At 50.6% G+C, this 25,323-nt stretch overlaps 1 protein-coding gene across 3 annotated transcripts; it reads left to right on the top strand.

The window, feature by feature from the left end:
* The first annotated feature begins 136 nt into the window (after positions 1 to 136).
* Positions 137 to 25,323, top strand: mgaa (MAX dimerization protein MGA a). 3 transcript variants are annotated; one of them, XM_056591235.1, is made up of 24 exons: positions 137 to 515; positions 3,060 to 4,138; positions 5,317 to 6,727; positions 7,056 to 7,350; positions 9,036 to 9,185; positions 9,748 to 9,870; positions 9,978 to 10,840; positions 11,963 to 12,236; positions 12,633 to 12,754; positions 13,302 to 13,385; positions 13,466 to 13,538; positions 14,045 to 15,090; positions 16,021 to 16,195; positions 16,331 to 17,484; positions 17,883 to 18,005; positions 18,106 to 18,223; positions 18,343 to 18,527; positions 18,634 to 18,695; positions 18,798 to 18,876; positions 18,980 to 19,091; positions 19,433 to 19,756; positions 19,847 to 19,972; positions 22,834 to 22,917; positions 23,663 to 25,323. In XM_056591235.1, the coding sequence occupies exons 2-24, from the start codon at positions 3,117 to 3,119 to the stop codon at positions 24,451 to 24,453; spliced, it is 8,796 nt and encodes a 2,931-aa protein (XP_056447210.1). In that variant the 5' UTR covers positions 137 to 515; positions 3,060 to 3,116; the 3' UTR covers positions 24,454 to 25,323. The 3 variants fall into 3 exon arrangements, with proteins under 3 accessions (XP_056447210.1, XP_056447209.1, XP_056447211.1); XM_056591234.1 differs by having other exon boundaries at positions 14,033 to 15,090; XM_056591236.1 differs by lacking the exon at positions 22,834 to 22,917 and having other exon boundaries at positions 14,033 to 15,090.

The raw sequence follows: 25,323 nt of genomic DNA, 5'->3' as shown, positions 1-25,323 counted from the left end.
ACGTCCTCGGTGGACAGCAATGGACGGAGCCCCGGTCTGTCCACCGGGATCCCCCGGCTTCTCAGCCGCGACACGCCACGGGGCCTGGTCGATAGACCGGGGCTCCGTCCATCGCTGGCGAGGTCTGTCCATCAGGATCCTCCGGTTCCTCAGCCCCGACACACCGCGGCCCGGTGGACAGTTGTACCGTCGACCCAGACTGCCACCACGCCCAACCGCGCCTCTCGTCGATCAGAACAATCGATATAACCAATGAAACACGAGGAGTCGCCTGGATTGTCGAGCGGCCTGTTTTGAACCGTGCGTCAAAATGGCGAACGAACGGGCCTGCGCAAGGGCTACTGCGCATCCCCGATGGAGGGGAGTTTGGTGACGTAGGTTTGGAAACAAACACGTTTCTGCCGTTCTGCCCTCAGTGAGAAGATGTTGCTCCTTCCGACTGGAGACCATTCGAAGACCACAGCGGAACGTAAACCGCCCCGTCGAAGCACTCGATCTATGCGACGATGCAGAAGGTAATCCTTGTGCATGGCCCAGCACATGGACGGGGAGAGACGAGGAAAGGGGAGCCTTGCTGGGTTGAGGGGGCAGACGGCAGCCATTGCGGCTTGGGGTTGAAAGACGGCTTCCATTCTGGGCCGGAGTCCGCCATGTTTTCGAAAACACGCGGTGATTAGTGATGGAGGTCCGTGATCGTGTCGAGCCGTCGGTTTGGTTTGTCGTCGGCCGACATGCGACCCGGGCCGACATACACGACCCGGGCCGACGTACACGACCTGAGCCGTGTGGTGTGTGTTGGACGGACGATCGTGTTAGCCAGCATCAGCAGGATGGGTTTCTTCTTGTCTTATTATTATTTTATTTATTTTTTACTTATCCAGGATATTACTACAGTTGTGTGTTGGATATATATATAACTAAACTTGTGTGTTGGATATAACATAACTATATATGACTGTAATTTTACTGCATAAGAAACATAGTTAAACATAAACATGCTAGTCACAGCTAGGCGGGAGCGCATTTCATGGCCGCCACGTCGTACGGGAATAGGAAAAAAAACTTCTTTTTTTTTTATTAGGCTTCAATTTAGGCCTACTTCAGTTTTGACCTGAACTGGATGCTTTAAATTAATTCAGACGTTAAGGCCCGGCATGAGTAAATGCTAAAGGTGCTAACTTGATGTTTGGGGCTTGTACATCACAATGCACCATGGGAGTTTTGGATGACAACACTTCGCCATTTCGAGATGAAAGAAGTGTAGTGCCGTAATTAACAATCCCAAGTAAACATAATTCTACCATTACCAATCCTATATCAAAACTTGATTTTGCCAACTCCCGGATTAGAAGCACAGTGGCAGTCTCAAACACAACGTCTCCTCATAATGTCAAATATGTAAGGGCTAATGTATAGAATAGGGATGGTTCAGAATATTTGATTATTCGATTATTCTTTCCAAGGGTCAAAGCCGATTTTTAAGATTTGGACCGGTACAATTTTTTCCGATTCAAATTAACACTAATTAACCGGCGGTACTAATGTTGGACACCTCGAAGGGCATTACTTGGAACAATCATTAACCTCCCGTAAGGTTCTTGTGCAACGGAAACGTTCACTCCTCCAGTAAATAGGACGCAACTTGGCTACGACTTGGTAACGGGAGGTATTCTAGTCAGCTCAGCTATGAGCCAGAGAGCTAGCGTTATGCATTGTAAATATTTATAATTTGAAATTCGTACCAGCCTTTATACCACAGATACTCTAGGGACTATAGCATGTAACCGCTTTGTCCGATTACAGTTTAATTCATTTTTTAAAATTTGCCAGCCTTCGTTTTGAAGACCGAATCACCGCGCCATTCGTTTTAATGGGAATCGCGACAGTCTTTACTTTCATCATAAAGTGTACATATTTGAAATTTGTCCAGGCCTTTATACCACAGATACTATAGGGTCTATAGCATATAAAAGCGTTTTCTGAAAACAGTCCATGAAAAACTTGAGTTATTCACATCCCTAGTATAGAACGTCAGTCACTATCGGGAAAATAAGGATGAACAGGACACCGACACGAAGCGGAGATGTCTTGCTTTGCCCTGACGGGTCTTATTTTTGATATTATACATTATCCCGCTTATTACACAGCTACTTGCCAAAATGAAAAAATTATTTCGCAAAGTGTGTCTCTTTACTGTGAGGGGGCTGGGGTTGATAAGTTACCGGACTATTTGCGGAGTAGGCACAAAGACGTGAATCGGAGGCAAAATAATTAGCTTTCCTTGACAGCGGTCATTATATGCTTAGCAACGGTCAATTATCTAAAAATAATTCGCAGCCGGAAGTCGGGAAGGCCCATGCAGGTGAACGGGACGTTCCACAGCATTGAGGAGAGCCGTTTAATAATAGTAATTAAAATTACCAAAACACAATTACTTTCAATAACATTACTGTGCTCCTCTCCTTTTGAAACTGAGGAAGTAAGTCATCTGTGATGTCACGATCTACAGGCTGTAATAGCCATTATTCCCGCTGTGTTGATGGGAAGGTTAATGGCTTGACTGGTTCATGGAAAGGAATATCTAGCTAGCTTAGCATCAGCGGTTGTTGCAGGAATAAGCTAGCAGATTTTAGATTGAATGGTCAAGTAGTAAACTAGAATGATAATCAGATTTAACATGAACTGGGCTTCTTGTAATATGTGTGATCTTCATAACTGGTATATGTGATGCATCACCTTGATGTCATCGATAGTGGCATATCCAGCAAATGAAAACATAATATTGTTCAACTGCAATAACCACCAACATTACCCTGTAACCCTGTGCACAACCACCATCCACCTCAACATTACACTAACTACGCCCACTACAGCTACTCACAACCTCAACACAACGATATACCATCCATGAGGGTCTCCTTACCTTCCTGTTCTTAACAGTCCTATACCATGGATGGTGTTTATTTGTATAAAACCAGACTTGCTAATAATAGTTTGTATGAATAAAGTGTATTTCGGGATACATACTGATTAACCTTCTTGTTCTCTTGGGGTCTCAGGCTGCAGGCTTTTTGTGAATCAGAATTCGCCATTCTTTGAATGTCTGCATTTCATTCATGGCCACCAAGAAGAAGCGTAAGGAGATGGTGTTTCAAAAGGAATGTACTAATGGCTATAGAAAAGCCTCAAAGCCTCCCCTTCCTGCTCCGTCGTTGGTTCTCCTTAAACCTGGGAAGGCCGAAGAAGGAGATGGAACTATTGTCGCGGACAAAGTGGAAGACTGCATAAAGATGCCCTCGACAGGCGAGTCCCCCCCCACTACAGCGGCCCTGGAGAATCTGCCTGCCATGATCAGCTGCCACGGCGTGAGTGTCACCCTGGACAACAACGTCATGTGGAACAAGTTCTTCAGGTGCCAGACGGAGATGATCCTCACTAAAGATGGCAGCCGGATGTTTCCCTACTGCCGCTTTCGCATCTCAGGCCTGGACGCGTCTCAGAAGTACTCTCTGTTGGTGGACATCCAGCCCCTGGACAGCAGCCGGTACGAATGGACTGGACACCAATGGCAGGTCGCTGGGAAGGCGTCACGCCATTTGAAGAGTCAGGCATTCTCTCACCCTGATTCGCCGTCCACAGGGCAGCACTGGATGGAGCAGCCGGTGTCTTTTTATAAACTCAAGCTCACTAACGTGATCCCCGGCCAGGGAAACCTTGTCCTGCATCCACAGCATCGCTACATACCTCGTTTACTTGTCGTCCCTTTTTCTGCCAACGGCAAGAAGGACCTCAAGCTCAATGGACCTCGGGTTGCTACTTTCACTTTTCCACAGACTGAGTTTTTTGCAGTCACTGCTTACCAGAACTCAAGGTTTACACAATTGAAGGTAAACTATAACCCATTTGCTAAAGGGCTTAACGATGAACGATCAAGCTTCCTGGCCCTGAAGCCCAAATCAGTTGCTAGCAAAGACTTGAACAATGAGCCAGACCCGTCCAATAATCAAACTCCTCTTGTGAAGAAGAGTTTAAAGTGCTTGCTGGCAAACCATAAGCCTAGAAGCTCCCCAGTAGCAGACCACCAGCATTCAGATACCTTGATACCTGCAGCTACCAGCTCCACTGAAGAACTGTCTAGGTAAGATGATGCTAAGTGGAAAATGTAGTTCTCGTTACACACATAAACCACTTTTTAGCCCAGTTACCAAACTAGCTAAATCGCTCAGACCACAATCCTTTGAACCGTAGCCAAGATGTAGGCTATATCAGTCCCTCCAGGATTTCGCGGGCCTTTTTTGAGATTGTTGCGGCCCGAAATGCCTGATGTTGCGTGAGCTTTTCGAAACAGTTGCAGTGTTTTTAATGTTTTTGTTGCGATTACCGTGCAAAGCGTCTTACATCATTTAATACACACATTGACACACAGACAGCAGAGTCAACCATGCAAGGCGACCGTCAGCTCGTCAGGAGCAGTTAGGGTTAAGTGTCTTGCTCAGGGACACATCAACACTCAGCTAGGAGGAGCTGGGGATTGAACTAACAACCTTTCGGTTACAAGACAACTGCTCTACCTCCTGAGGTAAGCCGACCCCTTTTCGGGATCCGCAGTTTTTTTGGTCTGCAAGTGTGAAACGTTGGACACGCACATGCTGCATGAATGCTTGAATCACTTGAAGTAGCAAACACGGAAGTAAGGCGGTAGGTAGTTTGTCGTCATCAGTTCAAGATGACGCCACTGATTGGTTAGAATTGGTTAAAATCGCGACACCGACCTGAATTCGCTGTGATTGGTTGTTGCGTTGAAGTTGCAAATCGCAACATTGCGAAATCCTGGAGGGTCTGCTGTAATATGGTAGCTAGTAGGCTCACAGCCACTCAACTGCAACAGAGGGTTCTCGTATCATGGTTTATTTAATTCACCGCAGTAATTTCCATTTGGCAGTACTTTTTTAGGAAAATCCATACACTAATTAATGCATGTTTATGGGCTTTCCTGTAAGTACTGACTGTAATAGTTCTGCACCGGAATGGGTTAACGAAAAATTCAACATTTCAGACGGTGCTGTATTTCACACTGCTTTACATTTAACGGGGACTCCTACGGATCTGACTAAAGCACTTAGCATATCATTTTCATGCCATTTCCATCTATTTATTGGTGTGTTTTTCTTGGAGAAAGCTTTTGACATGCAAACAATCTTCCCTGCATCGTCCTGTTTGTTTTAAAACACAGACTGCAACTATATAATGCTAGTTTATTATTTCACTGAAAAGTCTGGAGTGGGAAGTTTAATGTTCACTCATTTCTTTCCTCAGTCAGGCAAAGCCCTCTCGGAAGTTGTTTTCTGAACTGATCCGAGAGGCCCACGTCTCCCTGCGAAGATGCAATTTGGACAAAATGGTCACCAGTATGCAATCTACGTGCAAAGTAAAGGTGCCTGAGTTTGAGCTCCCGGTTCCGACAGTTTGCCCTGCAGTCGATGAAAAGTCAACAACGGCTGCTTGTCCTGCCCCTAAATCCCCAATAAAGGCGGTTATGTCTCCATTGGACAGCAAGAATAACTCTGAACCTCAACCAGAAGTAAATGCGAGGCCACACAAGCGACCGGCGCTTGTTCCTCTTCCAGCTCTCGCCCGCTTCCTGTCAAAACATCAGTCGAAACACAAGAATGTGGGGTCCAGACAAGAGTCCTTAAATAAACCACCCCCTGAGGCAACACCTCCCTCTAAAACGGCACCTTGTGACCGGTCCACTGTTGGTTCCCAACCTCGGTCAACCCTGCATCACCCGGAACCAACACAAGAGGGTCAAGTATTGGCTCCTCAAATTGTGGTTCCTAAACCTAAGGTACCGGATTGTACACTTGTGTTACCAAGCATCGATCTGCCATTATCTACTTCTGAGCAAATAGATTTCTCCACTTCTGCCCCTGAAGGGTTGCCAACAGCCATTGACTCAATCCTGGCTGACATTACAGACTCCAGTACCATAGCTCCATGTGTGTCGACCAATCAACCTGCCTCCCTCCTACCAGACTCTTCCCCCATAGGTTTTGAATCACTATCTCCCGTCTCCTCACCAGAACCGTTACCCCCCCTACATGTGTCTCTCGGATTAGAAACCTTACCGTCTCCATCAGCCGTCGACACTACCCTGAAATGGCACTCGCTGTTTCCCCAGCCTGACCCATTTTTGACCTCGTATGCACACTTTTACCCCACAACCCATTCTCCTACACTAAGCCTGCAGCATCAGCCCAGCCAAGAAGCACCCTCTGTAACCCCTGACCCCTTGCTGCCTGAAGATGAATACCAGTCCTTACCATTCCCGGGAGAGTTGTCTCCCCTTAATCTCCAGCTCTCGATGTCTCCAAGCTTCTCATCGCTGGATGGTGGCGCCTTGTCGCCTAGCCCGTCTCTCTCCGACATCCTGTCCTTTATCTCCAACGACCACAACAACCTTCTCTTGGAGGCCGAAGTCGTAAGGGCGGAGCCTGTTCTGGTTCCCTGCCCGCCGCCTCCCCTCGCGGTCCCAATACCGAGGCCGGATCCCGTCCCTCCAGTAGAACCAGAACCGGAACCAACCACCAAGCCGATGAAGGGTAGGAAGAAGGGTAGGAAGGAACCGTCCGAAACGGCTCCCAGCGACTCCGACCCCGTGTACACCAAGATGCAGCCGAGCTTGGAGGAAGTGGAGGAGCAGCTCTTCGTCTCCTTTACCTCCAAGGTAAAGATCCCTAATGCTGCCCTTACATTAGCTGGTGTTAAGTTTGTTCCAAATTGAACCACTTGGTGATTAATGAGCTGAATCTCAGTTCAAGTATTTCTGTTTTTAAGTTCTGATGTATTCGATGGGTTATACAGTGGAGTTTTTTCAGAATATCTTGGTCCATTCATAATATCAAACAAACAATTCCCTCTCTAATATTTGATAACACGAGTAACAAACAAATTCATTAGTTTCACAGGCAAGGCTTTAGAAATCTCTATCTCTTAATCGTATTATTTTTATATTACCATTTGAATTAGAGCAAAACCTCTGCCACTCGTTTTAGGAAGCACTGAAGCTCCACATTCAGGAACCACATGACGGCCCAGGGACCCAGCCTCTCGAGAGCTCCAGAGAAGATCCTCAACCAAATGCACCCTCATCGGAGGGAGAACCTTGTCCACAAAGCACACCTCCGCTAGACACGGGAGAGATTGGGGCTACTGCAACTGGAGAACATGCTTCTTCGGGTGATGTGGTAAAGGATTACCAGGAGAGCATCGCTGCCTTTCAGAAGGTTCTCCTATTGGAACTGAAGCTCATGAAGAACAGACAGGTCATCCACCCTGTGTTGCAAGAGGGTATGATTTATTAAATATTTATTTTTCTTATTTAAGACATTTGCATACAACAGCCACGTTTAATTACCTAGCATGGGTCCTCCTCGCATCCTTCAGCCCTGATGGTCTTCATCCTTAAAGACAAACTGCGTTTTCTCAACCTGGACCTTTTATTTTCTGATCATTTATGGTATACGGGACTATCATCATCATCCTAATAATAATAATAATATACTTAATTTGTAGAGCACTTTACATTCAGAAATCTCAAAGTGCTACAGAGTTTAAGAGAGGAAAAAAAATATAACGGGTTGTTTAAACATATAATGCATAAACAGTGAAAGGGAAATTAGCAAAAGGCTTTTTTAAAAAGATAAGTCAGCTGTAGTCTGTGGGGCCTTCAGGTGGTCAGGGAGGGCGTTCCATAGTCATATCCTAGTTTATTTTATCCAGGCCGGGATTATTCCTCCCCCGAGGTTGTGGCCTGTCTGACTCGTCGTAATCGTTTTAGGCGTTCTCGCTCAATACTGAGACTGAGGGTGCACTCACACTAGGCCATCTGGCCGTGGCCGTTGGCCGTCGAAACTGTGGCCTGGCCACGGTAGGCTCTTGTACATACGTCATCACGTCCTAACACGTCATCACCAAGCGTCCGCTGCATGGACCATAATTAAGTCTGCCGCCAGTCAGAGTTCGGAATTCTTGTGGGTCTTCTCCAACTGTGCCTGAATAGCATCGTCTGCCCAAATGGCTAACAGACACTCGACCTCTCTGTGGGACCAACGTGAACCAACAGTTGAACTGCTTGACGCCATGTTTACCGTTTAATGGGAAAGAAGGCTCGTCGCCTTTATTATGTCCATGGTCATCGCATGGACTATACGTCATCCAGCTCAGGTTGTGTAGCCGTGCGTGTGCGTGTCGGTTCATTAGCATCTGTACCGTGGCGGCCCGTAACGTAGCAGCACACCTCTCCCAAGTGGCCAAGTTGGCCGGGCCTGGCCAGACTGGCCACACTCACACTGGCAGATCACACTCACACTCGGTGACAGGAGAATTGGCAGCGCGCCAATTCTCGGTGAAAGCGTCTTATAAAGTTCTTTATATAATAGTATAATATAATTGTATACATAATATCACGGCCAAAAGCTCTGGGGGCCTCCGGGTGGCCGTAGCGCCGGGAGCTCTCGTAGGGATTGGGTTTCGCGGGGTTTGTTTACCGGCGTTGCTATGGTTACCGGTCTTGTGCGTTCGAACGCTTTATTAGGTAGCCTATCTATTAGGTTTGTATATATATATAATTTTTTTTAAATGAAAAAACACATCAATAATAATACTTATTTTTTTAATCAAGTAGGCCTGTTTAGACGGCGAATATTTCTTTTATTACTGGAAAAAAATAAATAATAATCTCGGTGTTGAGGCCAACACCGATTACTCGGTGTTGGCCTCAACACCGGTTACTCGGTGTTGGCCTCAACACCGGTTACTCGGTGTTGGCCTCAACACCGGTTACTCGGTGTTGGCCTCAACACCGGTAATACCATATACCTGCGGTATATGCGGCAACCCTAACTGAGACAATTATACAAATTGTGACCTGCATTAGTCCCCTAGACTCAAAATAAGAGGAGAATGGGTTCCATTGTTTACCTTTGAGTCTCATCCTATAACTTTTCATTTTTTCCAATTTGTGTGAACTCCAGTCGGATTGAAGATGCATTTACTGGATTCTGCGCTCGCTATAGACCTGCAGTACCTAGGGGTGCGTCTACCCATCCCTCCTCATCCTTTCTCCTTGGAAGCGCAGGCTCCAACGGCGCGGGCAGCATCACCGCAAACATCACCTCGTCTGAGTGAGAATCCACTAATGTTTTAGCAGTGACATATAAAGTGTTGCTAGGCTACACCTCTTTAAGTTATAGGATAGCCTAGCCTTGGGTGGCTTTTTAGGTTGCTATGGGTTTGCCTAGCCTTTGGTGGGTGGTTAGCTTTGTAGCCGTTAGCCTATATTTTGATGGGTTGTTGCCTTGCTATGGTTTTGCCCAGCCTTTGGTTGGTGGTTAGCTCGCTACTGATTAACCAAGCCTACGTCGGTGGCTAACTTGCTAGGGGTCAGTTAAACCTCTGGTGGGAGGCTTGCTTTCAAAGCCTAGCCAGTGGTGAAGGGTTAGTGTGCTAAGCGCTAGCTCAGCCAGTGGTGGGTACTTGGCCTGCTAGGGGATAGCCTGTGGTAGATGGTTAGCAATAAGATGAAAAGGTTTTGCAATGGGTTAGCCTAGCCTATGGTGGGATGTTAGCTTGCTTGTGGTTAGCCTTTCCCTATATTGTGCTGGATGCATTCAAAACAATGAACAATGATGTCTTGTAATATTTGAAGCGCCCTATTATAATAACATACCCATATTGTTTCTGCAGGTGTGTGCTTGGACTTTGTTTCTAGGACAGGTAAGACCTCAGACATTACCCAAATCAAGGGTTGGAGAGAGAAGTTCCCTCCTTCAGAGTCGTCTACATCCTCTTCGTCCTCCAGGCCCGAAGGTTTGTAACTCACCGATTTTAAACACACGCTCTCGATAAACGTTTCGAATCTTGGCATGCTGGAGAATTGCAGCAACCATTTAATCGGGGTGTGTCTCATGTCGTAGCTGCTGTCTCGGCCGAGCATCCCAGTAAGAACTTGTCGGCGTTCTGCAGCGACATGCTGGATGAGTACCTGGAGAATGAGGGCAAGTTCCTCGACCAGCACGCCTCCAGCTTCTCCCAGGCCCCGCCCGAGCCCGTGGCCTACAAGCTCCCCGTCCAGAGCTCCAGCTACGTCCGGACCCTCGGCAGCGTCGTGAAGAAGCAGCGCCTCAGCGCGCCCACCTCCGCCCTCATCTCCAGCTTCGTACCCCCCTCCAAGAGGCCCAGGCTGCCGCCCACCCCCACCAAGAAGCTCAGGCGAGACGGGAGGCAGAAGACCGCGGGGCTCAAACTGAAAGCGAAACCAGCAGCAGGCACTGGGGACCCGGCGCCGACCAACAGCGCTGTAGTGTCCCTCGCCCAGCCCCCGGCCCCCGCCACGTCTCAAGCCTCGCTGGCCACGCCCCCAAAAGTCCCGTCCCAGACGCAAGACAAACCTGAGGCACCCCCACCCCCAGCCAAGACGGCACCCCCTCCCGTCTCCACGCCGGCCAATGCCCCACCGAAGAAGACAAAGAAACTGAAGTCGTCGCCCTCCCCTCTCCCGACGCCAAAGACGCCCGCGTCGAAGGACCTCGCTTGGGGCGTTCAGAACCTGGCTCCGCTGGAGTCGGACTCTGAGCTCGGCCCGGCCAAGGACGAGTCCCCGGGCCGGCCGCCGCCGCCGCCACCGCCACTGCCGCCACCGCCGCCCAGAGTCCTGGTCTCCGTCACGCTGCTAAAGCAGAGGGACCTGGAGGAGGCAGCGGTGTGGGAGGGGCGGCCCCGGACCTGCGTCACCGAGGAGAGGGCCTCCGTCGCCCTCACGTCGCTCTTCACCTCAGCCGTAAGTAGGGCTGGGTGTTGCCGGGCACCTCACAATTCGATTAGATTAGATTCTTTAGGTCTTCGTTCGATTCGATTTCGATTCGATATTGATCCAATTGCTTCGATATCGATTAAATAATACGTGCAGATCACGGAAATACCTAAATATTATTTAAAGCACCAAGCACCATTTCATTGTGCTTTAACTAGCAATAAGGGAATACACCATGTACAGTATTGTTCCTGAGCTAAACTTGCAGCATAAAAGTAATAATCATAACGTGGACAAATGTAAAAGGGCATGTACATTTAGGAATACTCGCTTCTAGATTACAATGACTGAGTATGCTTCTTTTTTTTCTTTATTTTTTTTATGGAAAAAAAACTTTTTTTTGTTCAAAAAAGTTCTGAATCGAAATTGAATCGAGAACTGATGAATTTATATATTTTTACCCAGCCCTAGCGGTAAGGCCTCGGTTCGATACAGATGGCCCCTCCCAGCAGCCCTAGGCCTAAAAAAAAAAAAAAAAAAGTTTGGTTCCTGTTGGTTGTCAGTTGAGGTCATGGGTAGGTAGGGAATTTATTTTATTTTTTCCAGCGGCAGCGAATGATAGGTAGGGTGTTTTCATTTAAAAACGAGAAAATTCGCTCATCCTTGTACAGAATGAAGAGGTGCTGTACCAAAACGTAATTATAGTTTGCATCAAAAAAAAAAAGTTTTTTTTTTATTTTTTTTTATAAAGCTCATAAAATAATTTGGGTCGCACATAAATTGACAGGGTCGGTCGGAAACTGGAACCAAACAAAAAATTTTTTTAGGCCCTAGCGGTAAGGCCTCGGTTCGATACAGATAGCCCCTCCCAGCAGTGAGCCGGGCTGCGTTCACCACCTGTGGTGGCGCCGTTGTTTCGCGTTGACATGATTGAAACGCAAGACGGATGCATCCACCGACTCAAGGAAGGGCTTTCCTGAAGGGTCGGAAATGAGCTGTTGGAGTCTTCTCACAGATACTTTATCTCACTTAAGAGTTTACTTTGTTTCTGTGATTAGTTTCCAGTACCGCTCAGCTAGCTAGCTTAAAGTTTGTTTTGGTTTTTGGATGTGAAGCACTGACCAAGACACGGTGTTCCTCTCCCCCTAGGGCTTCGTACGCGAAGACCCTACTGCTCCGATCCAGCTGGTGAAGCGACCTACCCCGGCCTGTCTCAAGGACTTCTGCCTGCTGGGCTGTGTCTGCTCCAGCCTGGCCCAATCCCGGCTCATCACCCACTGCGGCAAGATGGATTGCATGCTGGGTTGCAGCTGTCTGAGGCAGAAGGTGGTCCTGCTGAAGAACCTGGACGGGTCAGACTCCGGCTCCTCGGAAATTGACCCCTCCAGGAGAAAGAGGAAGAGGAGGATGAAGATGGCCTATGGTGGGTAGCAGCCTGCGTACTTCTAGTCCTGTCTAGGTTCTGTAGAAGCCTGCATAGGAGGTCCACCAGATCTACCTGCTAATTATTTATTAAGCTTTATGAAATGATTTGATATGCTTTAGAGTGTTTATTGATCAGGTGTAGCGGGGGTTTACTGATCGGTGTAAAGGGTGTTAATGGATCAGGTATACAGGGTCTTTATGATCAGGGGTACAGGGTGTTGATATCAGTTGTACAGGGTGTTAATTGATCAGGTATACAGGGTGTTTATGATCAGGTGTACAGGGGGTTTATGGATCAGGTATACAGGGTGTTTATGATCAGGTGTACAGGGGGTTTATGGATCAGGTGTACATGTTGTACTGGGTCCATCCTTCTCGTCTCTCTTTGGTGTAGTTCTGAAGGAGACGGAGAGCGTGGCCCAGCCAGCCCAGCCGGTACGCACCTTGTGGAAGGGTGGCGACGTGGACCCTGAACCCATGTTCACCCCAGAACACCTCATACCCCCCAAGAAACAGGTACGAGCCCATTCACCGGAACAGTCTAGATCTCCTGGAACATAACCCTGGAACAGTGTCCACCGAACCGCAACAATGATCTGAATCGGTCGATCCCATTTGGGTGAATAACCCTAAACCTGCCTTTTGGGGGATTTGGTGCATGTTTCCGATGTAGGTCGCAGCGACGGAGTGAGCAAGTCAAAACATTTTCGAGTCACACCCCCAACAGTGTTTGCTGGTCATAGTTGAACACAATTGTTACGCACAATTGTCCTGTCACAAATAGTTGGAATCAATTGTGGGTTTGCCATAGCCTCAAAAGTTTAGGGCACCAGCAGAATCAATTCATCCTGTTCTGATCGAAGGTCAAAAGAACCACATCCGGTACAGAACACGACTGCATTACCGTCTGCATGCCTCATGATGTCTACACGTCCTCCGACACTAGGAGCAGAGATGCTCCTCACAGGGCTTTATCCTTTATCTGAGCCCTCAGGATAAAGCGACAGACTCCTTCCCATGTGGGAAGGAGTCTGTCGTGGGCTAAGCTAGTCTGTGTTTCCAGGTGCGACGCGGGGCTGGGAAGAAGGGGAAGACCTGTGCCCGGGTCCGAGGTTACACAGGGAGGAAGACGCTCAACCACGCCCGGGTAAGGACTCTGATTGGCTACTGGGAAGCTTGGGTAGTCTGGATTGGCTGGTTTGGTAACCAGCTTTATTTGTGTTTCAGAAGTTGGAAGGTGTCCAGGAAACGGAGGAAGAACACACGCAGATCTTGAAGAAGACGACGTCCAAAGGGACAGGTACCTCATATAACCAGGTGTACACAAGTGGGACCGGGTATAACCTGGTCCAACCAGGTGTAGATCAGTATGATCAGGTATGGACAAGGGAAACTAGGTTCGGACAGGTATGGGCTTGTGTGGACTCGTGAAACGAGTGGTTGAGCGGTATATCCATGTGTAGACAGATGGTGTACTCAAGTTTATCCAGTTGTAGGCTGGTTTAGACAGGAATAACCAGGCGTAGACATGTGTAACCAGGTGAGACCAGGTGTGACCAGGTGTAGACAGGTGTGACCAGGTGTAACACTGATGTATGATGTTATTTTAGACCTGGTGAAGACTGATATAACACTGCTCTTCACCTGTCATACACCTGGATTCACCTCTCTACACCAGGTGTAGATGGGCGTATGTCAGGTGTAACCAGGTGTATAACGTCTATAACCAGGTGTCGACCTTCCTTTAGCGAATCACTGTTTTGGTTTCGCATCTCTCCCGACTCTAATCTCCAGAATCTCCCCCAGATCGGAGCAAGCACCTGGTGATCGTGGCCGAGTGCCGATGGCCCAGTACGGAAGTTCAGAACCAGGTTCTGAAGGCTGTTTGCCAGGCCATGGCCCAGGAGAAACTCCACAAGCCATTCCGGATCGGCAAATACCATGTCAAACTCCTGAGCTTCAACATCAGAGAAGGCATCGTCCACTACAAGGTCCACATATCCGAAGGCAAAGCAGACCCCTCCAAAACCCTGCAGTCCACCACTAGACCAGGTCCCACGGGCCCGAGTAAGACAGGAGGCGAGGAGACGGAGGGAGGGGAAACTGTGCAGGACTATCAGGAGGAGGTTCGGGGAGAGAGCGCTGTGGAGTACTGGCAGAAGGAGGTGGAGGGAGAGGAGGATGTAGAGTACTGGCAGAGGGAGGTGGAGGGAGAGGAGACGGAGGAGGACGCTCAGAAGGAGGTGGAGGAACAGGAGGCTCTGGAGCCCTGGCAGAAGGAGGTGGAGGAAGAGGAAGCTGAGGAGGACGCTCAGAAGGAGGTGGAGGGAGAGGAGGCTCTGGAGCCCTGGCAGAAGGAGGTGGAGGGAGAGGAGACGGAGGAGGACCCTCAGAAGGAGGTGGAGGAAGAGGAGGCTCTGGAGCCCTGGCAGAAGGAGATGGAGGAAGAGGAAGCTGAGGAGGACCCTCAGAAGGAGGTGGAGGAAGAGGAAGCTGAGGAGGACCCTCAGAAGGAGGTGGAGGAAGAGGAGGCTCTGGAGCCCTGGCAGAAGGAGATGGAGGAAGAGGAAGCTGAGGAGGACCCTCAGAAGGAGGTGGAGGAAGAGGAAGCTGAGGAGGACCCTCAGAAGGAGGTGGAGGAAGAGGAGGCTCTGGAGCCCTGGCAGAAGGAGGTGGAGGAAGAGGAAGCTGAGGAGGACCCTCAGAAGGAGATGGAGACGGACAAAGAGGACCTGAAGGAGGTTAAAAAAAGGATGATGAAGATGGCTCTGCCCTTCCTCTCTGGACTCTCCCACGCAGGCTTCCTCTCAGCCAACCTGAAGGCGGCGGGGGGAGGCAGCCTACTGGTGCAGGTAAGAAGACCATAGATGATCAAAGCTCATAGGAACATCGTACTTGCTAACCCATGCCCTGTCACTAAAATCAATAACTCCTCCCTCTGATAATCTGACATACAACAGAATTTAAAGATTGTATTATAACCCACTAAGAGATGTCCACTTTCACTAAGAGATGTCCACTTCTTACTTTATTCTTACTTTTATTTATTGTATTTTATTTATAATTTTCTATTTTACAATCTTATCTTCTATGCTTGTAATTTCTCTTTTGTGCGGCGCACCTGAAACTAAACAATTCCCCCCCGGGGATCAATAAAGTTTTCTGATTCTGATTAATCACGGCTTTATCAGCTGTCCGGCAGGTCTCAGCTAAGGCACTGCACTCCTGGATTCCTCAAACATTTCAATTGGTATCGGCTGTCAGATGCACAAATGCAGGAAAGCTCCTGTCTGATATCGACTAGCAGCCGTGCTCTAGCATGGACACAAGGACACATTGGAGGACATCATGAGTGACATGCACAATGTCCTTCGGCAAATTGTGTAAATACTCCTGCAGATTACCAGGAAATGTGAAGAGCAGAAACTCGTGGGAGACCTTTGGGACCGCGAGCAGCTCTTCATCTAGCTGTGTTCTGTGCTTGCAGTATGTCCTTGGTCTTGGGTATAGCAGATATATACCATGCACATCTAAATGGCAGGGTATATATCTATCTATTAACTTCTTTAGACACCTGGGGTGATAGGAGGGAAAATATTAAAATAGGCGAATTCTTAAAATTATGCCAAAATAAAAAAAACAGGATAAAAACGGTTTAATCTCTCTTAAATCAAACAATATCATTCAAAGCATTTGAGCACTCTTCGTAAACCCATGCAAGAGGGGGCGGGACATATCTGCCCTGTCACTCATGTGTCCTTCCTGCTGGTGTCCCGGGACAGGTCAACGGAAAGCCCTACCCCAACGCTATGGTCCAGCTGGGGCGCATGGGAGCCTTGCACCCGGCCAACCGGCTGGCAGCCTACCTCACCGGGCGGGTGTGCCCCACCCAGCCCCCAGCACCCCCCGCCTCCAGCACTGCTACGGTCTCCACGGCTACCACCCCTCCAGCCTCCGGTGAGCAGCATGTGGTGCCACGTCGGCCCGGGAGGGGGGGGGGGGGGGGGGGTGTGGGTGTGTGTGTGTGTGTGTGTGTGTGTGTGTGTGTGTGTGTGTGCCGTGTTTGAACTGTGACGCCGTCTCCTCCTTCAGACCTGCAGAGTCCGCGGGTCGGGACCACGGGATCGGGCCTCTCCTCTCAGAGGACCGGCGGGCGGATGATCCGGTTGGTTCCGCTGAGCCAGCTCAGGAATCCGAAGGGCCGTGACGGGACTCCCGGGAACAACGAGGACCGCAAAAGCATCTTCATCACCGCGACCGGATCCAGGAAGGTGATTCGGGTGCTCTCTGTGGAGCCGGCCCCGTCAGCGGGAACCTGCAGGTTTCGGCTCGTCCCAGCCGGCGACCGCAGCAAAGCGTCGCTCAGTCTGCCCCTGCCCAAGCTTCCCCCGCTCACACCTGCTGGTTCCAGTGGAACCGACCAGAACGTCAGAGCTGCTGGTTCTAGTGGAACCAACCAGAACGTCAGAGCTGCTGGTTCTAATGGAACCGACCAGAGCGTCAGAGCTGCTGGTTCTAGTGGAACCGACCAGAACGTCAGAGCTGCTGGTTCCAGTGGAACCAACCAGAGCGTCAGAGCTGCTGGTTCCAGTGGAACCAACCAGAACGTCCGAGCTGCTGGTTCCAGTGGAACCAACCAGAACGTCAGAGCTGCTGGTTCTAGTGGAACCAACCAGAGCGTCAGAGCTGCTGGTTCTAGTGGAACCAACCAGAGCGTCAGAGCTGCTGGTTCTAATGGAACCGACCAGAGCGTCAGAGCTGCTGGTTCTAGTGGAACCGACCAGAGCGTCCGAGCTGCTGGTTCTAATGGAACCGACCAGAGCGTCAGAGCTGCTGGTTCTAGTGGAACCGACCAGAGCGTCCGAGCTGCTGGTTCCAGTGGAACCAACCAGAGCGTCAGAGCTGCTGGTTCTAGTGGAACCAACCAGAGCGTCCGAGCTGCTGGTTCTAGTGGAACCAACCAGAGCGTCCGAGCTGCTGGTTCCAGTGGAACCAACCAGAACGGCGACATCCGACAAATCGCTTACAGCGGAACGGACCTGAACATCATCTGTGTGGACAACGAGTCCGATGTCCTGACGAATGAAGGGCATGTGGGCGTGGCTAGGACATCCTCCAGGGCCTCGTCGGCTGTTGTGCCGAGGGCAGAGCATGACGTGGTGGTTTTGTCGTCCAGTGATCTGAGCGATTCGTCCTTGGACAGCAAGCGGGAGGACGGGCCGGGCGACGGCGCTAGGCGAGACAGGGTAAGTAGGGCGAGTAGTAGGGTTGCTCGGTTATGGAAAGAAATCATAATCACGATTATTTTGGTCAATGTTGAAATCACGATTATTCATAGGATAATTTTTATTGAGTTTGGAAACATGATGTATTTATTCAGCATGTCTCTCCCCAAAACACTTAGTGGCTGAGAACATTTCGCCTTAAAAAAATACACAAAATGGTCAAAAAGAAAATGTTGAAATCTAAAATAAGGTACAGATATGTATCCAGCTGTTCTATCAACTTTCTATAAAACATTTTAAAAAAAAATCAGTAATCGAAATTTGATTCATCGCCCAGCCCTAGGGAGCAGTAGTGTGTGCGGTTGTGTGTGGTGTGTTGTGTTGTCAGTGCGCTACAGGGTTTGTGTTGTGTCCCACAGCGTAACAGCCGTTTCAGGCTCTTGGAGGCGGAACGTAGAAAGGCCATCAATGTGGGGGTAGCCAGACTGCAGAAGGAGATGGGGCTCGGAGAAAAGACTCCCAAAGTCACAACCACCAAGCAGGTCGGTCCTCACGGTTACCCTCACAAAGGTGTCTGTTGCGCAGCAGTTGAGGGTTCCGGTAGCAGAACAGGAAGGTAACGCTACGTGTCCCCGTGCCCAGGCCCGTGAGGAGTTGCTGGAGCTGAGGAGCTCGGAGGGCAAGCTGGCGCGACTCAATGTCGCGGCCTCACTGAGGAGGCAGCGAGGGGAACACATCAGGGCTCTGGCCCTCAGGACAGGTGATCCAGCAGCCCTCTCACACCCTCTCACACCCTCACACACCCCTAAACCCCTCGCACTTCACCTCCTCCCACCTCACCTCCCCTCCCCTCACACACCACCCGTGCTCCGGTTCCAGGGAGGTCAGAGGCGTCCGTCTCCAGAGAACTGCTGCTGCTGTCCATTGGGAACACGCAACCGGGATGGACAGGAAGTGATCCCCCGTTGGCTCCCGAGGTCGTGGCTCGGATGGAAGAGACGGACTCCGATGAGGAGAACCTTCCCTCAGACGCGCACGACTACATCGGCAGCAGCATCCGTGGTGTAAGAACACCGCTCCGGCCCTGGTGTAACACACCACCACCGTCCATACCGTGGGTGCATCCAACTTAGATTGTGTGCGGATTGTTGACATTTCGATCTGTTGCAGGACGGCAAGGTCGACATTGAGGCATTGGCGGATGACGTATCAAATACCGCGGGTGACAAGAAGTATGAACCTGACACACACATAACGATCGACACGCGTTGATCGTTAGCAGCTAACCAGGCGGCTATCTGATGGTTAGATGCTAACCCGGTGTCTCTTTCTAGGTGTCTGGTCACGGCCTACAAGTCTCTACGCTCTGAACTCAACAGTATGACCGCAACCAAAACGGAACTCGTGGCCTCGGTACGAAAACAAAAGTACTACTTGTGCTGCTTCTAGTAATTGTACTTGTACTGCTACTAGTACTTCTGGTATGACTATTGTTCTGTTTGTGTTCGTTCTGCAGGCCTACAGCGTGATCTGTGATCTGAAGGACGAGGAGAAGCTCTGTGAGAAGGTTATGGCGGCCCTGAGACGCCAGCGAGCCCGGCTCATCAACACCATCTCTGTTAGATCTGGTGAGAACCTGGTTAGGGTGAACACTGGAGAAGCAGGAAGAACCCAGTAGAACCTGTTGGAACACTAAATAACCAGGGAGAACCAAGTAGGACATGGTACAACACTAAGGAACCAGAAAGACCACTAGAGAGCCCAGTATACACTATGTATACTGTGTATTAACATCAATGCTGATACTGGATCAGTGTACTGCGTATTAATATCAATACTGTTACTGGATCAGTGTATTTTTGTTTGTAGTATAGTTGTGTGTCTTGGTCTGGGGCTTGGTAGATGCCGTGTGATTGGCTGCTGTGCGGTGTGGTCAGCTCTTCTGGTTCTCTCTCGCTCTCGCTCTCAGGGAGGTCAACCAGGAAGATCCTGGAGAAGCTTCAGAGCATCACAGCCAAGCAGCGGCAGCTGGAGGAGAGGCGACCCAGATTCCGGCCAGCAGAGACCGCCACGCCGCTGGACCTCTCATCCACCGCCAGACCACGGAGCCAGCTCCCAGCTCCACCCTGTGCTGCACAGCTGGATCCGCAGCCCCCCCCTCCTACAGCCAGGTCCCCCCACAGTGCGTCCAGGCTGAAGACCGTGCCCAACATCCTGACCCGAAGGAAGCCGCCCTCTCCGCCTTTGTCCCCCTCGCCGTCCCCTCCCGTCGGGTGGAGCGAGAGTAGAGAAGGTAAATAGCTCCGTCAGGATCTCGGGCTCTAGTGGTTCTGGTCTCGGGGGGTGTTCTGCGGAGATGATCATCTGATCCTCGTTTCTCCAGCTCCGGCCTTCCACACCTCCATGATGCCAGCCGGCCTTGTTTCCTTCCTGTGTCCGTTACCAGGACAACAGGTCCTCACACTGAAGCACATGGCGTATGAACCGGGAGCCCCGCCTCCAAACCCAGGTACTTAACAAGTAGCTCTTACAGGTACGCCCCTCGTTACAGGTAGCTCTACAGGTACGCCCCTCGTTACAGGTAGCTCTTACAGGTACGCCCCTAGTTACAGGTAGCTCTTACAGGTACGCCCCTCGGTACAGGTAGCTCTAGAGGTACGCCCCTCGTTACAGGTAGCTCTTACAGGTACGCCCCTCGGTACAGGTAGCTCTTACAGGTACGCCCCTCGTTACAGGTAGCTCTACAGGTACGCTCCTCGGTACAGGTATGCCCCTCGTTACAAGTAGCTCTACAGGTACGCCCCTCGTTACAGGTAGCTCTACAGGTACGCCCCTCGTTACAGGTAGCTCTACAGGTACGCCCCTCGTTACAGGTAGCTCTTACAGGTACGCCCCTCGTTACAGGTAGCTCTACAGGTACGCCCCTCGTTACAGGTAGCTCTTACAGGTACGCCCCTCGGTACAGGTAGCTCTTACAGGTACACCCCTCGGTACATGTAGCTCTTACTGGTAGCTCTTACAGGTACGCCCCTCATTACAGGTAGCTCTACAGGTACGCACCTCGGTACAGGTAGCTCTTACAGGTACACCCCTCGGTACAGGTAGCTCTTACAGGTAGCTCTTACAGGTACGCCCCTCGTTACAGGTAGCTCTACAGGTACGCACCTTGGTACAGGTAGCTCTTACAGGTACGCCCCTCGTTACAGGTAGCTCTTACAGGTACGCCCCTCGTTACAGGTAGCTCTTACAGGTAGCTCTTACAGGTACGCCCCTCGTTACAGGTAGCTCTACAGGTACGCACCTCGTTACAGGTAGCTCTTACAGGTACGCCCCTCGTTACAGGTAGCTCTACAGGTACGCCCCTCGTTACAGGTAGCTCTTACAGGTACGCCCCTCGTTACAGGTAGCTCTTACAGGTACGCCCCTCAGTACAGGTAGCTCTTACAGGTACGCCCCTCGGTACAGGTAGCTCTACAGGTACGCCCCTCGTTACAGGTAGCTCTTACAGGAAGCTCTAACAGATTCTCCCCTCGTTACAGGTAACTCCTACAGGTACGCCCCTAGTTACATGTACCTCAATACAGGCAGCTGATTACAGGTAGTTGGTTATATGTAGTTTGTTGCAGGCAGCTGATTACAGGGAGCTTGGTACACGTTCCTCGTTAAAGGGGACATATTATGAAAACACTTTTCCTGGGATTTGGGGTGTTGTTTTGGGTCTCATACACATACAAATATCTGACTGAGACATGCATTTCTGAATGTACCCCGCCTACAGTTACCAAACGAGTGAGTCAGTTTCGGCGCCCCCTCCTACGTAGGAAGGGGGCACAGTTGAATATTACCTCCCACTTCCCCACTCCCCTCCAATCAGAGCATAGCTAAGATTTTGTGGCAGGTCCATGGGACCAGCGGACGAGCAGCTCCGGCGGGGGGAACTTGGCAGCAGCCCTGCACAGCTGAGCTCCGGGAGTACAATCCCTTCCTCCTCCGGACTGCCGCCGAAGCTTCGGCGGCAGTCCGGAGGAGGAGACATGGAGGAGAAAGGGATTGTACTCCCGGAGCTCAGCTGCCGGACTGCCGCCAAGCTACCCCCGCCGGCCTGCCGCCGAAGCTCCAGAGGTAGTTCAGCTCCCGGAGTACACCCGCCGGAGCAGCCGGAAAGCTTCGGCGGCTCAGCTCCCGGGGTACAATCACTTTGTCTTCCATGTCGCGGTTCATGGACTTCAGAGAGTCACGACCAAAGTTCCTTTCCCCCAATTCTTTTCAACCATGGCCGAGATATCCCCCACTATGAGTCTTTACTAATGCCGCTTTTCCACTGCATGGTACCAGCTCGACACGACTCGACTCGACTCAGCTCGCCTTTTTTGCGTTTCCACCGCGATCTAGTACCTCAAGTGGCTGCTTTTTCTAGTACCGCCTCGCTCTAGGTTCCAAGCGGCTGAGCCGATGCTAAAAGGTGACGTCGGCAGACGGCCGGCCACTGATTGGCCAGAGAGTGTGACGAAGTCACGACAGCGACATGGCAACCATGCTGGTAACGATAGAACAGCCATAGTAGCGCCGCAGCCAACATATTCCACTTCTTCAACATGCCAGCTAATAATACGAACACGAATACCATCGCATCGATGTTCTCCATTGTTGTAATGTGGGTTCTGTCCATGTGTGGGTTACGTAGGTGTTGTTTGCGTCGCGTACAAAAATACGTCACGGCCCTTTCGCGCAGACGACCCCGCCCACGTCCCGGAGGTACTATTTGCGGTGGAAAAGCACCCGCGCTGCTACCGTGTCGAGTCGTGTCGAGTCGTGTCGTGTTGAGTCGAGCTACATGTGCGGTGGAAAAGCGGCATTATTGTGGAAGTACCAGAGACGTCAGACGCAGTCTTTATGATTCATAATATCATCCGAGGCGCATGTTTTTGGCTGTGATATTAGATATAAAACTATATAAAACCATTTATAATATTATTATTATATATATAGAGCTCCATGACTCTGCAAACGGCAACAATCCCTTCTCCTCCATGCTGTGGTTCAGTCTGACTGCTCATTGGTCAATGGTCAGCAGCTCATTTGCATTAAAGCTACAGACACCAGAAACAGCGCATTCTGAAGAGACTGAAACAGAGGGGAATAGCGGTACACAAGATTTTTTTTCTTAAAAGTTTCCAGCAAACAGCTTCAAAAACATGTTTTCTGGAACTCAAATACTACATTTCATTGTTTGGAAAACGCCATGATAGGTCTCCTTTAAGAAAGCTTGTTGCAGGTGGATCGTTAGGGTTCACTTATAACGGGCAGCTCGTTATGGGACCCCGTTCTGGCCCCTCCTTCCAGGGTCTGATTCTACCTTTGTTTCCTCAGGTGTGGCTTCAGTCAGCCTAGATATCGCTTACCCAGCCAATGAAAACATACCTCACCCCGGCGTGTCCCGCCCCTCCAGCAGCAGTATGTACAGCGCCGCAACGTTGCTAACCCTGCCTGCTGCTAACCCCACGTCACTAACTAAGAGAGGAGGGACGCGCCGATGTACTCCTACTGTGAGGTTCACCGTAGCTCCCCTCGGTATCTGCTGCTATAGCACTCAGTATGTAGCAGCGTTATATCGGTGCATCCCTCCGCTAGAAAACCCACTTACCCGTGAACATATTAACCGAGTAACCAACCAGTAGCTGACCAAGCATCAGATTCATATAGTGGCAATAAAAAAATAAATAATAGATTTGAGTGTGTAGCCCATGTTGACATGCGCAGACTGTTTCTTTAATCTTCCGAGGTTACGAGTACTCTGCCAACGCCCAACCCTTCAGAACGATCACTTCTAGAACTCAACACCTGTTCAACATAGTTGGATAATAACGTTCTCAAATCGGCATTCTGAAATCACCTTTGGGAAAACGGGTTTTTACAAAGGTAAAAAAAACAACAACTGGATCCTCTCTGAGGAGGATAGCTTGTTACCTGTAGGACGGTCGGCTCGTTGGCTGTAGCCAGGATAGCTGCAGTGATCTTGGCTCGTTAGCCGGGGCAAGATTGTCTGTGAGGGGTTAGCTTGTCAGCTGTAGCGAGGGTGGCTGTAGCGTGATACGCTAGTTAGCTGTAGCGAGGTTTGAATGTTAGCTGTAGCGAGGACACCCAGTTGGTCACATTCATAGCCTCTGCTAACGCCGATGCTAATTGGTTTGCTCCACAGATGGTCCTTTCACCACCCTCTTGTACCTGGTGCCCTCAAACACAGCCCTGCAACAACTGCAGGGACCGGCAGTCGAGGAACCTGGGTCCCTACCCCAGCCCCAGACCCTCCAGGCTGGGTCCCTACCCCAGCCCCAGACCCTCCAGGCTGGGTCCCTACCCCACCCCCAGACCCTCTTCTCTGCTGGGGCACCACCACCCCACCAGACCTTCCCTGCTGGATCGATACCCCACCCCCAGACCCTCCCCTCTGGGGTGCCTGGGGCCAAACTTGAAGAGTGTGGGCCCAGGCCCCTGGGCCCCCCCCTGCCCGCGGCCGCCCCCCCCTCGGAGACCCGGCCCGCACTGCTGATCCCGGACGGGGGTAAGGCCCTCTTCCCTCCCCTGAACCAGCTCTCCTTCCTCAAAGCGAACATTGGCCCGCCGGCAGACCGGACCGCGCTCTCGTCTGTGCCCGGACACCCGTTCTCATCCCTGGGCCGTGAGCCCCACAAAGACGGACCCCTCGGACCCTCCCTGTCCACTGAGGACCTGACGGAGGCCACACAGGTCGACGCTCACCTGCAGAATGCAGCTGGCCCGGAGCCCAACGGTTGCCACGCACTACACTACCCACAATGCAGTTCAACGAGTGGTACGCTGACACTGCCCCCGCTGCTGCAGATGAATGTGGGCGGAACCAAAGTGAGCGAGTCCACCAATAAGAGAGCAGTGGGTGCGTGGAAGCCTATGCCCCGCCTCGCTGCTATGGGGGTGAAGGGGGGGACCCCCCATCTGACCTCTGCCCCCTGATCTTGTGTCCGATCTTACCCCGGAGGACACAGATGTCTGGTCTGTCCCCTGCCGTGGTACACTCCCGGCTAGGCTAACGCTCCCTGCTAGGCTAACACTCCCAGCTAGCACAAGTCGCTAGTGTTCTTATCCAAGCCGACTGGACAGAAAAGCCGGTTTTCCTTATTTAACGCGATGTGTCCCACATTTGAGGGGAGATAAACGTTGCTATGACGACAGGGTACCGACGGGACCAACGGCTGAGTGAGTTTAGGAGGGATGTCTGAGGTTTCCCGGGGGCAACGGAGACTGAGTGCCTTCTTACAAGCCAAAGTGTGTGTGTGAGAGACACTTAGCTGTAGAACTTGGTTTCTTCACGTTGATCCGCTACACTGGCGCGTTCCGACAGCGGTTCCACTTAACGGAACGGTTCTACGGTGGAGAACTCTGGTTCTACGGCCGCTTCAGACCCACTGACTGGTCACTCCTCAAAGGAGGCCTTCTGAACCACGAAGCCCTCTGTCCTCAAGTCCTCTGGTCAACCTTCTGACCTCTGGCTGAGCGACGTGGCAACACCTCGCTAGCCCCTACACACATGCCACGCCCCTTTACACAGACCCCGCCCCCAGGGAGGGTCAACCAGGAAGTGAGGAACCATGAGTAAGAGTGGAGTCCTTTAGCCTGTGAACCTTTACCATGTATATATTTATGCATATGTTTACTTTGTATATTCTGTACAGTTTTCCCACGTTTTGGGATTTCCTTTGTTGTGCATTTGAGGAACATCTTGTATTTTTGTACCGATGTTGATGTTAATATGTAAGTATGTTTGTGGTAAACTAAACCTTGCACTAATATTACTCCAATAAACAACGTTTATAAATATCCTCA

Source organism: Gadus chalcogrammus, chromosome 5 (assembly GCF_026213295.1).
Source record: "Gadus chalcogrammus isolate NIFS_2021 chromosome 5, NIFS_Gcha_1.0, whole genome shotgun sequence".
Lineage (NCBI taxonomy): Eukaryota > Metazoa > Chordata > Actinopteri > Gadiformes > Gadidae > Gadus > Gadus chalcogrammus.
The sequence above is the reverse complement of the archived record's forward strand: the minus strand, read 5'-3'. Positions and strand labels throughout refer to the sequence as shown.

Coding starts and splice junctions, on each gene's coding strand:
- mgaa (XM_056591234.1), top strand. CDS start 3,117: ATGGCCACCAAGAAGAAGCGTAAGGAGATGGTGTTTCAAAAGGAATGT. Junction 9,871..9,977: donor TTCGTCCTCCAGGCCCGAAG/GTTTGTAACTCA, acceptor CTCATGTCGTAG/CTGCTGTCTCGGCCGAGCAT. Junction 16,196..16,330: donor TACCACCCCTCCAGCCTCCG/GTGAGCAGCATG, acceptor CTCCTCCTTCAG/ACCTGCAGAGTCCGCGGGTC.